Source organism: Trachypithecus francoisi, unplaced genomic scaffold (assembly GCF_009764315.1).
Source record: "Trachypithecus francoisi isolate TF-2019V2 unplaced genomic scaffold, Tfra_2.0 Contig01585, whole genome shotgun sequence".
Classification (NCBI taxonomy): domain Eukaryota; kingdom Metazoa; phylum Chordata; class Mammalia; order Primates; family Cercopithecidae; genus Trachypithecus; species Trachypithecus francoisi.
In genome coordinates, this window is record NW_022681444.1 from 6,264,994 (window position 1) to 6,277,622 (window position 12,629).

The 12,629-nt window shown below is 43.9% G+C and overlaps 1 protein-coding gene across 8 annotated transcripts in view; it reads left to right on the top strand.

The window, feature by feature from the left end:
• SPTAN1 (spectrin alpha, non-erythrocytic 1) overlaps positions 1-12,629 on the top strand; it is an 86,280-nt gene that overhangs the window by 13,857 nt on the left and 59,794 nt on the right. For all 8 annotated transcript variants that reach the window (XM_033192843.1, XM_033192849.1, XM_033192855.1 and 5 more), the window contains exons 2-9: positions 195-434; positions 2,520-2,645; positions 8,377-8,517; positions 8,900-9,046; positions 10,575-10,708; positions 10,881-11,025; positions 11,104-11,258; positions 11,862-11,997. In XM_033192843.1, the coding sequence (XP_033048734.1) occupies positions 198-434; positions 2,520-2,645; positions 8,377-8,517; positions 8,900-9,046; positions 10,575-10,708; positions 10,881-11,025; positions 11,104-11,258; positions 11,862-11,997 (1,221 nt within the window). In that variant the 5' untranslated portion in view covers positions 195-197. The remainder of the gene's footprint in view (positions 1-194; positions 435-2,519; positions 2,646-8,376; positions 8,518-8,899; positions 9,047-10,574; positions 10,709-10,880; positions 11,026-11,103; positions 11,259-11,861; positions 11,998-12,629) is intronic.

Sequence of the window (12,629 nt, forward strand, 5' to 3'; positions counted from 1 at the left end):
TGCAGGGGAATGGATGGCCATTTTTAATAAAGGAATAGGGTCTGGGCTTCATTGTTACTAAGAAGGGGCTGTCTTCTCAATTCATTTGTCTGCTGGATTTACCTGATAATTTTTCTTTCTTTCAGAGAGGCTAATTTATTTTTATCTATTTTGGTGCCTATTGGTACTTATCTCGGGGCATTTTGTCATTTCAGAAAATGGACCCAAGTGGGGTCAAAGTGCTGGAAACAGCAGAGGACATCCAGGAGAGGCGGCAGCAGGTCCTAGACCGATACCACCGCTTCAAGGAACTCTCAACCCTTAGGCGTCAGAAGTTGGAAGATTCCTATCGATTCCAGTTCTTCCAAAGAGATGCTGAAGAGCTGGAGAAATGGATACAGGAGAAACTTCAGATTGCATCTGATGAGAATTATAAAGACCCAACCAACTTGCAGGTATGTCTGATCTCCTGAGATTCCTGCCAAAATTCAAGAGCCCAAATGTTCTTACCCAAAAATCAGACAAGGAAAGTTATTTAATTATGACCTTGAGAGATTGGACAAGAAGAAGAATATAATAAGGAAGGACAAACTCAGTTTTCCCGTATCGTATTAGTGAGGGTGAATGTGGAATCTTACAGGTATTAATTGTCTTTTCGGAATGCTTTAGACTGATGGTTCTCAAACCTCTGCCTTGATACTACTGGTGATCTTTAAACATTTTTCAGGGAAGTTCTGGGTTAATCTCTTGGAATGAGGTTTTTGTTTTGTTTTTGTTTTTCGAGACGGAGTTTCGCTCACGTTGCCCAGGCTGGAATGCACTGGTGTGATCTCAGCTCACTGCAACCTCCACCTCCCAGGTTCAAGTGATTCTCCAGCCTCAGCCTCCCAAGTAGCTGGAATTACAGGTGCCTGCCACCGTACCCAGCTAATTTTTATATTTATAGTAGAGATAGGGTTTCGCCATGTCGGCCAGGCTGGTCTTGAACTCCTGACCTCAGGTGATCCGCCCACCTTGGCCTCCCAAAGTGCTGGGATTACAGGCATGATCCACTGCACCTGGCCTGGAATTAGTTTTTGAGAAAGGCATAATAGTGTTGTTGCTGGCAAAAATTTATAGTTATTCTGGAGTCAGATATCAAAAAAAAAATACATTTTTGAGTCCCTTTCAGAGACTTGGTAAATCTTATCAAAAGCAAAGCGTGGCTCTTATGGTATATAAATTATATATTTAAAACTTTTTTTTTTTTTGAGACGGAGTTTTGCTCTTGCTGCCCAAGCTGGAGTGCAATGGTGCAGTCTCAGCTCACTGCAACCTCCGCCTCCCAGATTCAAGCGATTCTTCTGCCTCAGACTCCCGAGTAGCTGGGATTGTAGGCATGTGCCACCATGCCCGGCCAATTTTTTTTTTTTTTTTTTTTTGTTGTTGTTGTTGTTGAGACGGAGTCTCGCTGTGTCGCCCAGGCTGGAGTGCAGTGGCCGGATCTCAGCTCACTGCAAGCTCCGCCTCCCGGGTTTACGCCATTCTCTCGCCTCAGCCTCCCGAGTAGCTGGGACTACAGGCGCCCGGCTAATTTTTTGTATTTTTTTAGTAGAGACGGGGTTTCACCGTGTTAGCCAGGATGGTCTCGATCTCCTGACCTCGTGATCCACCCGTCTCGGCCTCCCAAAGTGCTGGGATTACAGGCTTGAGCCACCGCGCCCAGCCTAATTTTTTATATCCTTAGTAGAAACAGGATTTCATCATGTTTGCCAGGCTGGTCTTGAACTCCTGACCTCAGGTGATCCACCCGCCTCAGCCTCCCAAAGTGCTGGGATTTACAGGCGTGAGCCACCGCGCCCAGCCAGAACTTTTTTTGTAAAAAGGGAAAGCCTTTTTTCTTATTTTGGTGAAAGATTTTTAAAGAAAATTGTTTTGGTAGCAAGTAGAACAGTAGTTGGGCCCATGGATTTTTTAACTCTAAAAAATTGACTACAGTAACCTATGAAGAGAATGAAGAACACTGCTTTAGGTACAATCCCTGCCTGGCAGGTCCCTTCCCACCTTAGTATTTGATGAAAAAGAGGTATTGAGAAATGGAGTGTAGGCAGGGTCAAAGAGTCTGGCCTCTAAAGCAAGTGAAAGAAAGTCTCATGTGTGAGTGAATATGGATGGATTTTTCAAGAGTACACAGTGTTGAGAAAACTGTTAGTATAGTTCTGTATTTCTAGCAGGCACCGGATGTTCACATAAAGTCTCATTTTCTGATAGCAAAAAAAAAAAAAGTTATTAATAGGATATTTTGTAGCATCTTCCACTGACAATGTTAGTTCTCAATGGTGAGTGAGGACCATTGATGGCCCTCACTGGCCAGGCTTTCAGAGGGCCAAGAGAAATGCGGTCAGAGTATTTGAGGAATTGAGCAGGTAGAGAATGGGTGAGGTGCCAAATGATGTGTCCCTGACTAGAGGGAGCAGGATTGAGGAGTGAAGGAACAGGGGGGTACAAAATGCTGACGCTGTGTGGTTGTGTCTGAGGCTCACTTCAAGTTCCACCAACAGGGAAAGCTTCAGAAGCATCAAGCCTTTGAAGCTGAAGTGCAGGCCAATTCAGGAGCCATTGTTAAGCTGGATGAAACTGGAAACCTGATGATCTCAGAAGGGCATTTTGCATCTGAAACCATACGGGTGAGTATGAGTAGCTCGTGGTGTGGCTGGTTTGATCTGGGTGGAGCATTGTAGATTCATGCATGCATGTCAGTTTGGGTTCCCAAAAAGATAGACTTTTCTAGCTTTTAAAAGAATTTATGAAGTCTCCTTAAGAAGTTACCCAAATCCTGCGTTTGTAATATGACAACATGAATATAAGCAAGGATTTGTATACTCAGTGAGGAAATTAATATTCCTTTTGTAGAGCAAATTAGAATGTGATTATACTTTAAAGAAAACTGTAAATGTAACATTTATAAATGGCAATGAGATGGGAGAGCATATTAGTGAAACTGGCAAATGTAAGGACTCGAATGCAGAGATAAATAGGAACAGTCACAGACACTATAAAAAAGGTTATCTGTGGGAAAGCTTGTTGTCCTGAATCTCGGCTTGCCCTGGGAGGGGTTTACTGAGGTCTAGGCAGCAAGCCTGGTAAAGCTCCACCTCTAGGAATGATTCGTGGCACCGATTGGTCAACGGCCGTGGTGATGGGACTGACTTTGAGGCAGGAGTCCTCGAACTCTTTGGTCTGGCTGATTTTAGTGACAGTTGATTGGGGCTGAGGTAGTAATTGATGTTTCTCTGCTTCGTTTCACATTTCTAGTATGAAGATATTAAGGGAAAACAAACCTCTTGACAGTGAGGTGTGCACATTGAGTTTCTTCTAAGTGGATGCACTTACCTACCTTTGATACACATCATGTCTAGCTGTGTGTTCTTTTTGGTTCTTTGTCATCCAAAGCCACATTGCTTGAGGCCCAGCCTTTTCTAGTATTTTACCTGTCAAAGCAGTCCTGAAGATGTAAGTGAAAGCTGTACCCTTAAGCCCCAGCTAGAACTGTTTTGTCCCCCACTCTTCCTTGATAACTGTGTGGAGGGTTCTTTCACTGAGGATCCAGTCTACTCGTTTTCAACAATAAATATTTGTTTTCTCACGTTTGCTTGGCAATACTCTGCAGTCTCATATTAAGGACTTACAATTAGCCCTGAGATGTATGATGAATAATTATTAACTATTACAATAATGATGACTGTAAATAGGAAATAAAAGTGAATTCCAAATATCGTATGACATTTAATAACATTTAACCCATTTGGGCAATGTAATATGTGTCTGCAATTAAATACAGATATTTATCTGCCCATCTTCCCACTATTTTATATACAGTCTTAGAGTAAATGAGATCAGTATGTTTTATTATTCTATCCAGGGATAGAAGTTGTTTTCCCAGAGTGAATGAGGCACCTCTGTAGTAGAATATGTAACCAGCTTACAGATCAGAACATTAGACAGAGATCAAGTGTTTGGCTTCAGTAATTAATCAAGGGGGAAGGGAGGAGGTACCCTCTGCCCTGTTTAGACAGCCTATTTATTTATTTATTGAGACGAAGTTTTGCTCTTGTTGCCCAAGCTGGAGCAGAATGGCAAGATCTCGGCTCACTGCAACCTCTGCCTCCCAGGTTCAAGCGATTCTCCTGCTTCAGTCTCCCAAGTAGCTGGGATTACGGGTGCCTGCCACCATGCCTGGCTAATTTTTGTTTATTTAGTAGAGATGGGGTTTCACCATGTTGACCAGGTTGGTCTTGAACTTCTGACCTCAGGTGATCTACCCGCCTCGGCCTCCCAAAGTGCTGGGATTACAGGTATGAGCCATCTTGCCCGGCCCAGATGGTTTATTATTATTATTATTATTTATTTTTTTGAGATGGTGTTTTGCTCTCGTTGCCCAGGCTAGAGTGCAATGGCATGATCTCGGCTCACTGCAACCCCCACCTCCTAGTTTCAAGCGATTCTCCTGCCTCAGCCTCCCGAGTAACTAGGATTACAGGCATGTGCTGTGCCACCACAGCCAGCTAATTTTGTATTTTTAGTAGAGATGGGGTTTCTCCATATTGGTCAAGCTGGTCTCGAACTCCCGACCTCAGGTGATCTGCCCGCCTTGGCCTCCCAAAGTGCTGGGATTACAGGCGTGAGCTACCATGCCTGGCCTAGACAGCTTATTAAAGCAACATTAACAATACTGTTAACTGGCCAGGCGTGGTGGCTCGCACCTGTAATCCCAGCACTTTGGGAGGCCAAGGCTGAGGTAAGAGGCTCACTTGAGCTCGGGAGTTCAAAACCAGCCTGGGCAACATAGTGAGACCTCGTCTCTACAAAAAAATTTAAAAATTAGCAGGGTGTGGTGGTGCACACCTGTAGTCCCAGCTACTGGGGAGGTTGAGGTGGGAGGATCACTTGAGCCTGGGAGGTCAGGGCTACAGTGAGCCATGATTGCACCACTGGACTTCAGCCTAGGCAACAGAGCAAGACTGTCTGGGGGAAAAGAAAAAAAAAAGGCCTGGCACATTGTGGCTCATACCTGTAATCCCAGCACTTTGGGAGGCTGAGATGGGCAAATCATCTGAGGTCAGGAGTTTGAGACCAGCCTGGCTAACATGGTAGAAACCTGTTTCTACTAAAAATACAAAAAAATTAGCCGGGTTTGGTGGTGTGCGCCTATAATCCCAGCTACTTGGGAGGCTGAAGCACGAGAATTGCTTGAACCCAAGAGGCAGTGGTTGCAATGAGCTGAGATCCTGCCATTGCACTCTAGCTTGGGCAACAAGAGCGAAACTCTGAAAAAAGTAAAAAAAAAAATAATAATAATAATTTTTAAAAACTTATTAACTATAGTTTGTTGAGTAGGTATTAGGAGCTATTTATGTATAGATACTTTGTTAATCTCTAATCTTCACAGTAAGTGTGCAAAGTGGCCATTATTTCCCTATTATGTGAGAGTAGAAACTGAGTCTCAGAGAATTTCAGTAACTTGCCCAAAGTCATACAGTTGATAGATGACTGAACTGGAATTTCCTCTATCCCCTTCTTTGTCCAGTCATCACTATTTTTTTAATTTTAATTTATTATTATTATTTTTTGAGACAGGGTCTTACTCTGTCACCCAAGCTGGAGTGCAGTGGCACAATCTCAGCTAGCTGCAACCTCCTTCCCCCAGGCTCAAGCGGTTCACCCACGTTAGCCTCCCGAGTAGCTGGAACCACAGGAACGCACCACCATGCTGAGCTATTTTTTTGTATTTTTAATAGAGATAGGGGTCTTGCCGTGTTATCCAGACTGGTCTTGAACTCCGGAGCTCAAGCAGTCCACCTCCCTCGGCCTCCCAAAGTGCTGGGATTACAGGTGTGAGCCACTGCACCCAGCCTATGTGCTTTGTTTTTCCAACCTGTACTTCATTCCTGTCTTCTTTGCTTAATGTTTCCACCATCTACTTCTCTGAAGGCTCCTGTTGCTTGCTTATGTCCCTATTGAGAAATCCACCTGAGTCAGAACCAGGCTTGCTTCTCCACCCCATCAGCTTTCCACATGTTTATGAAGCGCACCTGCCCTGCCCACTCACACTCTCAAATAATAGTAAGGCTGTGAAGCCGAACTCTCTCTTACCTGCAGTATTTACAAGATCAGACACATCAGCAATGGGAAAATGGTTCCAGTACTGGGACAGGCCTTGCTCTAGTTCTTTCCTTGAGGGTGTAAAAATGAAATATGTGAGATGGACAGTTGACTTGAATGTGAGAGGATTTTCTCTAGTCGTCTGTGGCCTCATTTTTAATTTGAGCAGGAGCTCTCATTTCATCTTTACTTTCATGCTCACAGTTACTATGGTGATCTTGGCTTGGTCATTTATTTGGTCCCCTAACTCAATACCTTAGTTTGGCAGGCAGTGGTAGCAGAGGAAGGTGGGTGGCGTGTGAGGGCGTGTCTGTGTCCTGGATAACCTGTCTGTCACTGGTTTAGACTTTCACACCATACCGGACAGCGTGGCGCCCCATAGTCACCGCCACCCACATCGGGTCCCACATCCGAGTAGGTGGAGTATTGACTTGCTGTCGGTTGCCTTTGCCCCCTTGCTTTGGAGTGCCTTTCACTTCTTTCTCAGTGGTGGGGTCACAGTTTTACCAACAGTGGTGGAAGTGAATTGTGTGAGCATGTATTCCTCTGCTGCTTTCTCCTTTCAAGTAAAACATTCATACTTGTTTCTAAGAGAATCCACCCATGTTGACTGTCCCATGGTTTTCAAGTTTTCATTTTGCTAGGAGTGACATGTCAATCATGGGTGGATCCCAGACTTCTTTTCTGTTAGTGTTAAATCTCTTTGTTTGTTTTACTTATGTCTGTCAGCGTTGTACAGAAACTCCCAGTATCTTGGGTAGGCATAATCAAGGCATTGAGGTTGGATTGGAATACCAGAATGCATCATCTAATCTTGAATTGATTACCAGTTTCCTCCAATGCTTGATAAGTCCTTACTGGGCCTGTGTTATGAGAACCCAAAGATGCTGGGAACTGAGTATGTTTGACCCTGTGGCTGCCACTTGGATGAAGTTTGAAATAAACCTCACTTGAGATGTACTGCAAACTGTCTTTTTCACAGAAGGTTCAAAATTTTTTCTATCAGGAATCCTTTTTGATAGCTGATGACTTTTCAGGAGCCCATCTTTTCTACTTTTTTTTTTTTTTTTCCCCAAGGTGGATTCTTGCTTTGTCGCCCAGAGCTGGAGTGCAATGGCACAATCTTGGCTGACTGCAACCTCTACCTCCCAGATTCAAGCAATTCTCCTGCCTCAGCCTCCCAAGTAGCTGGGATTACAGGCGTGTGCCACCACGCCCGGCTAATTTGTGTAATTTTAGTAGAGACTTTAGTAGAGGTTTCACCATGTTGGCCAGGCTGGTCTCGAACTCCTGACCTCGTGATCTGCCCACCTCAGCCTTCCAAAGTGCTGGGATTACAGGAGTGAGCCACTGCACCCGGCCCTTTTCTACTTTTTTTTTGAGACGGAGTCTCACTCTGTCTTCCAGACTGGAGTGCAGTGGCGCAATCACTGCTCACTGAAAGCTCTACCTCCCTGGGGTTAAGTGATTCTCCTACCTCAGCCTTCCGAGTAGCTGGGATTACCGGTGCGCGCCACCACACCCGGCTCATTTTTGTACTTTTATTAGAGACGGGGTTTCACCATGCTGGCCAGGCTGGTCTCGAACTCCTGACCTCGTGATCCACCCCCCCCCCCCCAGCCTCCCAAAGTGCTGGGATTACAGGTGTGAGCCACTGCGCCCAGCCTCCCCTTTTCTACTTTTATAACAAGATTTTCCTGTTGCACCTCATAATGTTTACATTGATGATGCCTATAGGACCTCTTCTTTTGTTTTTTTCCCTTTGTCTCCATGAATTTAGAATACATCCTTCAGTAATTTCAGCTCAGTTTACACATTAATTCCTCATTTTTCCTTCCCCAGTAGTCTTCTGGATTAGGAATTCCACTCTAATAATTTAATAATAATTATTAATAGTATCAATTGTGTACCTATTAACTATTATATAATACTAAAATATATGTAACTTTACAATATAAATATATCATAAATATAATAAATAAATGAAATATAAAGATATTATTAATAACATAAATGATAATGATTTTCCTGATGTAAACTAGAGTAAATCTACCTACTTGTAACTTGAAGACCACCAAACCACTCTAAACTGTGGACTTTTCCCTACTCCCAGTTAAATTTACTATTTCCTCTCAGTTTGGGGATTATCTGTTAAAAATATTTTTATTCAGAGCTCCATAAAGTCTCTAACTTGTCAGAGCCATATCCCACAGAGCCAGTTGTGATCTGATTAAAACTGTGATTTGAAACTTTCAGACCCGTTTGATGGAGCTGCACCGCCAGTGGGAATTACTTCTGGAGAAGATGCGAGAGAAAGGAATCAAACTGCTGCAGGCCCAGAAGTTGGTGCAGTACTTACGGGAATGTGAGGACGTGATGGACTGGATCAATGACAAGGCACGTTTTCAGAAGAAAGGTTTGCTAAGCCTTACTCAAAGAAAGGGAAGAGACTCCTCCGTGATCTGTAGCGAGACCCGGTGTTAGCACAGATACGGCCATTATAAGTGAAAGGGTGGAAGTGGGATTGCTGTCTCTCCAGCTGCCCTCTAGGTGCATGTGCTGTTCTGTAACTCTGAAGCCTGGAGTCGCTGAGACAGAAATACTATGAGCTCAACATGTTAACTTTCTATGGGAGGAACTAAAATCACAAACCACAGAGAAAACCATATCCATTAAAGCTAACATGGCTCCATCCCTAATGTGTCTGTTTCATGCTTCTGGAAGCCATTGTTAACAAATGTTGGTTGGTGACTCTGGCTCTCTTACGGTCCCTGAATAGGAAGCAATTGTTACTTCTGAAGAGTTGGGCCAGGATCTGGAGCATGTAGAGGTTTTACAGAAGAAATTTGAAGAGTTTCAAACAGATATGGCTGCTCATGAAGAAAGAGTTAATGAAGTGAACCAATTTGCTGCCAAACTCATACAGGTAAATAGCAAAGTGCTGTGTGTTTCTCACAACATTATTATGTTGACTGTTTAGTATATTCAGGAGAAAATTTTGATGATTGGTCCCCTAATTTCTGAGTGAGCAAGTTTTTGTAAGCATGTCTAAGAGTTCTGTTTAGATGTGTAAGGCACAATACTGATTACTCCTAAATTGGAAGATGCTTTTTAATGTGTTGATTGGGCAGGAAGGGCAGAGTTCATTTGATCTGTTTCCTCCACCCACTTTTGGGTAGGGCTGGGTGAAGCTTTTATTGGGCTGCTAAAGCTAGGTCTCAGGGTTTCTCAGACGAAGGTGTGGTGGTGAATGCTAAGTTAGTATTGGCAGACGTCCACCAATGCCTTGGGGCTCTTGCCTTCCTTTTTTTTGTTTTTGTTTTGTTTTGTTTTGTTTTGTTTTTTGCCTTCCTTTTTTATTTGAAGCTTCCCTGGGCTCTCCTGGGAGCCTGAGAGAACCTGGTCGTTAATAGGCTCTCTACTCTGGCACTGGAGCCCGTTAAGAGGGAATGGCAACTGTTCCCCAGTGCCCACGTGTACGGTCCTGTAAGCTGCTTCCACTCGGAGTCCAAAGGGTTCCATGGACATCAAGTACTCAGAACCAGAGAGTTTTTACTTTTAGGGAAATTTGATTTGGGGGTACAAGTTTTAAATGTATAAATCTGCTTATAGGCTGATACTTGTTTCCTTTTTCTGGTCTGTGATTAAGAGAAAGAATACCCGGCATTCCTCAGAAATATCTCACCCTTCCACAGTGACAGATGTGTTACCTTTCCAAACCCTAGGCTTTCCTACGGTTGAGCTTGAGAAGAGTAATCAGGCCAAACCCATGGTATCCCAAATGGATTCAAGAACCCTGAAATGCTTCACTTTATTACTTTATATCGTATTTTTAAAAACACCAAAATGTGGTTGGTAGGGAAGGATACTTTTAAAGAAATGTCTCTAAGCTGGATGCAGTGACATCTGCCTGTAGACCCAGCTACTCTACTCAGACCCAGGCTGACAAGGCAGGATCACTTGAGACCAGCCTGGGTAACATAGCAAGACCCTGTCTCAAAAAAGAAAAAAAGAAATGTCTTCAGTCTAAAGCCAGGAACAAACTGTTAAGCCCTGAAAATTATGTTTATGTGCAAGAATGCTTAACAGCCTCATGAACATCTGAAATACCAAATTTTCAAGCAGTTAGGGTAGATGAGTACATGGATAAAGCTACCATAAAGTTGCGGCCAAACTATTTATTAACAAAGGTTTTTGGCACTTTGCACATAACCACTTTATAGACTAACCCCACTACTCCAAAAGATAGAGAATGGCTCTCCTCTTTTTACATAAGAAATAGAAACTCTTTGGAGTTGTAGTTCACCTTGTATCGTGTAGACCATTATTTCTTGTGTTGTGATTCTCTTCAGAGTGGTGATTTGCTAAGATACTTCAAGGAACCAACCCCAGGGTAACTAGTTGGAGAAGCCAGAAGTTGTGTACAAATCCAGTCTCGTCTCTTCCTTGTTTAGGAGCAGCACCCTGAGGAGGAACTGATCAAGACTAAGCAGGATGAAGTCAATGCAGCCTGGCAGCGGCTGAAGGGCTTGGCTCTGCAGAGGCAGGGGAAGCTCTTTGGGGCAGCTGAAGTTCAGCGCTTTAACAGGTGTCAAGCAAGAGTGGGCTTTGGGGAAAGGGCCTCAACCTGGAGGGGAGTTGTGAAGCACAGGGCATGTGCTGGTGAGCTCTCGGGGCTGACTGGGCCTTGGTCCCATGGAGTGTTCCTAGTTCTAGGGAGATGTCATTGCTGTAGATTAACTGGTGCCTTTGTTCTGTAGGGATGTGGATGAGACTATCAGTTGGATTAAGGAAAAGGAGCAGTTAATGGCCTCTGATGATTTTGGCCGAGACCTGGCAAGTGTTCAGGCTCTGCTTCGGAAGCACGAGGGTCTAGAGAGAGATCTTGCTGCTCTAGAAGACAAGGTGGGTTTTACAAGCAGCTGATTCTGTAAATAAGTTACCAAGGGTCAGGAGAATAGTTCTGACTGAGTTCATTTCTAGGTCAAAGCCCTGTGTGCTGAGGCTGACCGCCTGCAACAGTCCCACCCTCTGAGTGCAACACAGATTCAAGTGAAGCGAGAGGAACTGATTACAAACTGGGAGCAGATCCGCACCTTGGCGGCAGAGAGACATGCACGGCTCAATGATTCATACAGGTGCAAATAATGCTCCAGGTCTTAACCAGTATCATTTGACTTCTTTTTAGGAAGCAGGAATAGCAGAGTTAAGGGTCTGTTCTGTGTTCTGTGGAAGTGTCAGGTATCACCTACCAATGCAGATCACTTCTTACCTATGTTCTCTGTTTGGAGACTGGCAACTGTATCATGTGTAGTATGTGTATGCTATTTACAACTTCATAAATTCTTCTATTCTGCATCACTGCATTATGACTGATAGAATGGAAATATCGCCTTAAGTATCTGAGTATCACATGAAATATCTTATTACAACCAGATTGGAGAGGAAGAGAATGCTTCTTACTAGCCAAGGGTTGAACCTGGGAATAACAAGGAAGTTGAAAATGTGGGACAGGATTGGGGCTTTATAGTGATGGACAGAACCTAAGTTTTAAAGTGTTGATTTCAGCCTTCTCTTGCTTTCCTTCACAGTCTAGATTTGTAGAATTTCATATTTCTCAGAATTAGAGTTTGTATGATTTTTTAGACATTTGAGAACATAGAATTCAGAGCTTTAGGGAGGCCATTTTCCACCCTGGAACCTCCGCTGGAAACATAATGTCTTCCTTTGGCTTTTCCTAGGCTTCAACGCTTCCTTGCTGACTTCCGTGACCTCACCAGCTGGGTGACTGAGATGAAAGCCCTCATCAATGCAGATGAGCTTGCCAATGATGTGGCTGGGGCTGAAGCCCTGCTAGATAGACACCAAGAGCACAAGGTAATAGTATCTCTAGCATCTTCCAGAAGTGAAGATTTTAGCTTATAATGCAACAGTATATCAATGTTGGGTGAGGCCTGTAGTTGGAGTTGGTACCACGTTATTCACAGGTGTCGCTCATCATAAGGATTGTGGTTGGTTTTGCCTTTGGAGACCTGGTCTACCTGCTTCTGATAGAGGCTTAACTGGGTTTAGTGTCAAGAAGTTCACTGTGGTCCCTAAAAGCAAACAGACAAGCTCTGGCGAGATAGAAGTGCTACTACTTGGCACGTTGATCCTTTGTGATGTAAAAAGTAGTTGTTGGGCTGAGCACAGTGGCTTATGCCTATAATCCCAGCACTTTGGAAGGCCAAGGCAGGTGGATCACAGAGTCAAGAGATCAAGACCATCCTTGCCAACATGATGAAACCCTGTCTCTACTAAAAATACAAAAATTAGCTGGCCTTGGTGGCACCTGCCTGTAGTCCCAGCTACACAGGAGTCTGAGGCAGGCGAATCGCTTGAACCCGGGAGGCGGAGGTTGTAGTGAGCCATGATCGCACCATTCTACTCCCGCCTGGACAACAAGAATGAAACTCCATCTCTCAAAAAAAAAAAAAAACCTGAGAGGTTTTAATGTGCTAGATACAAAA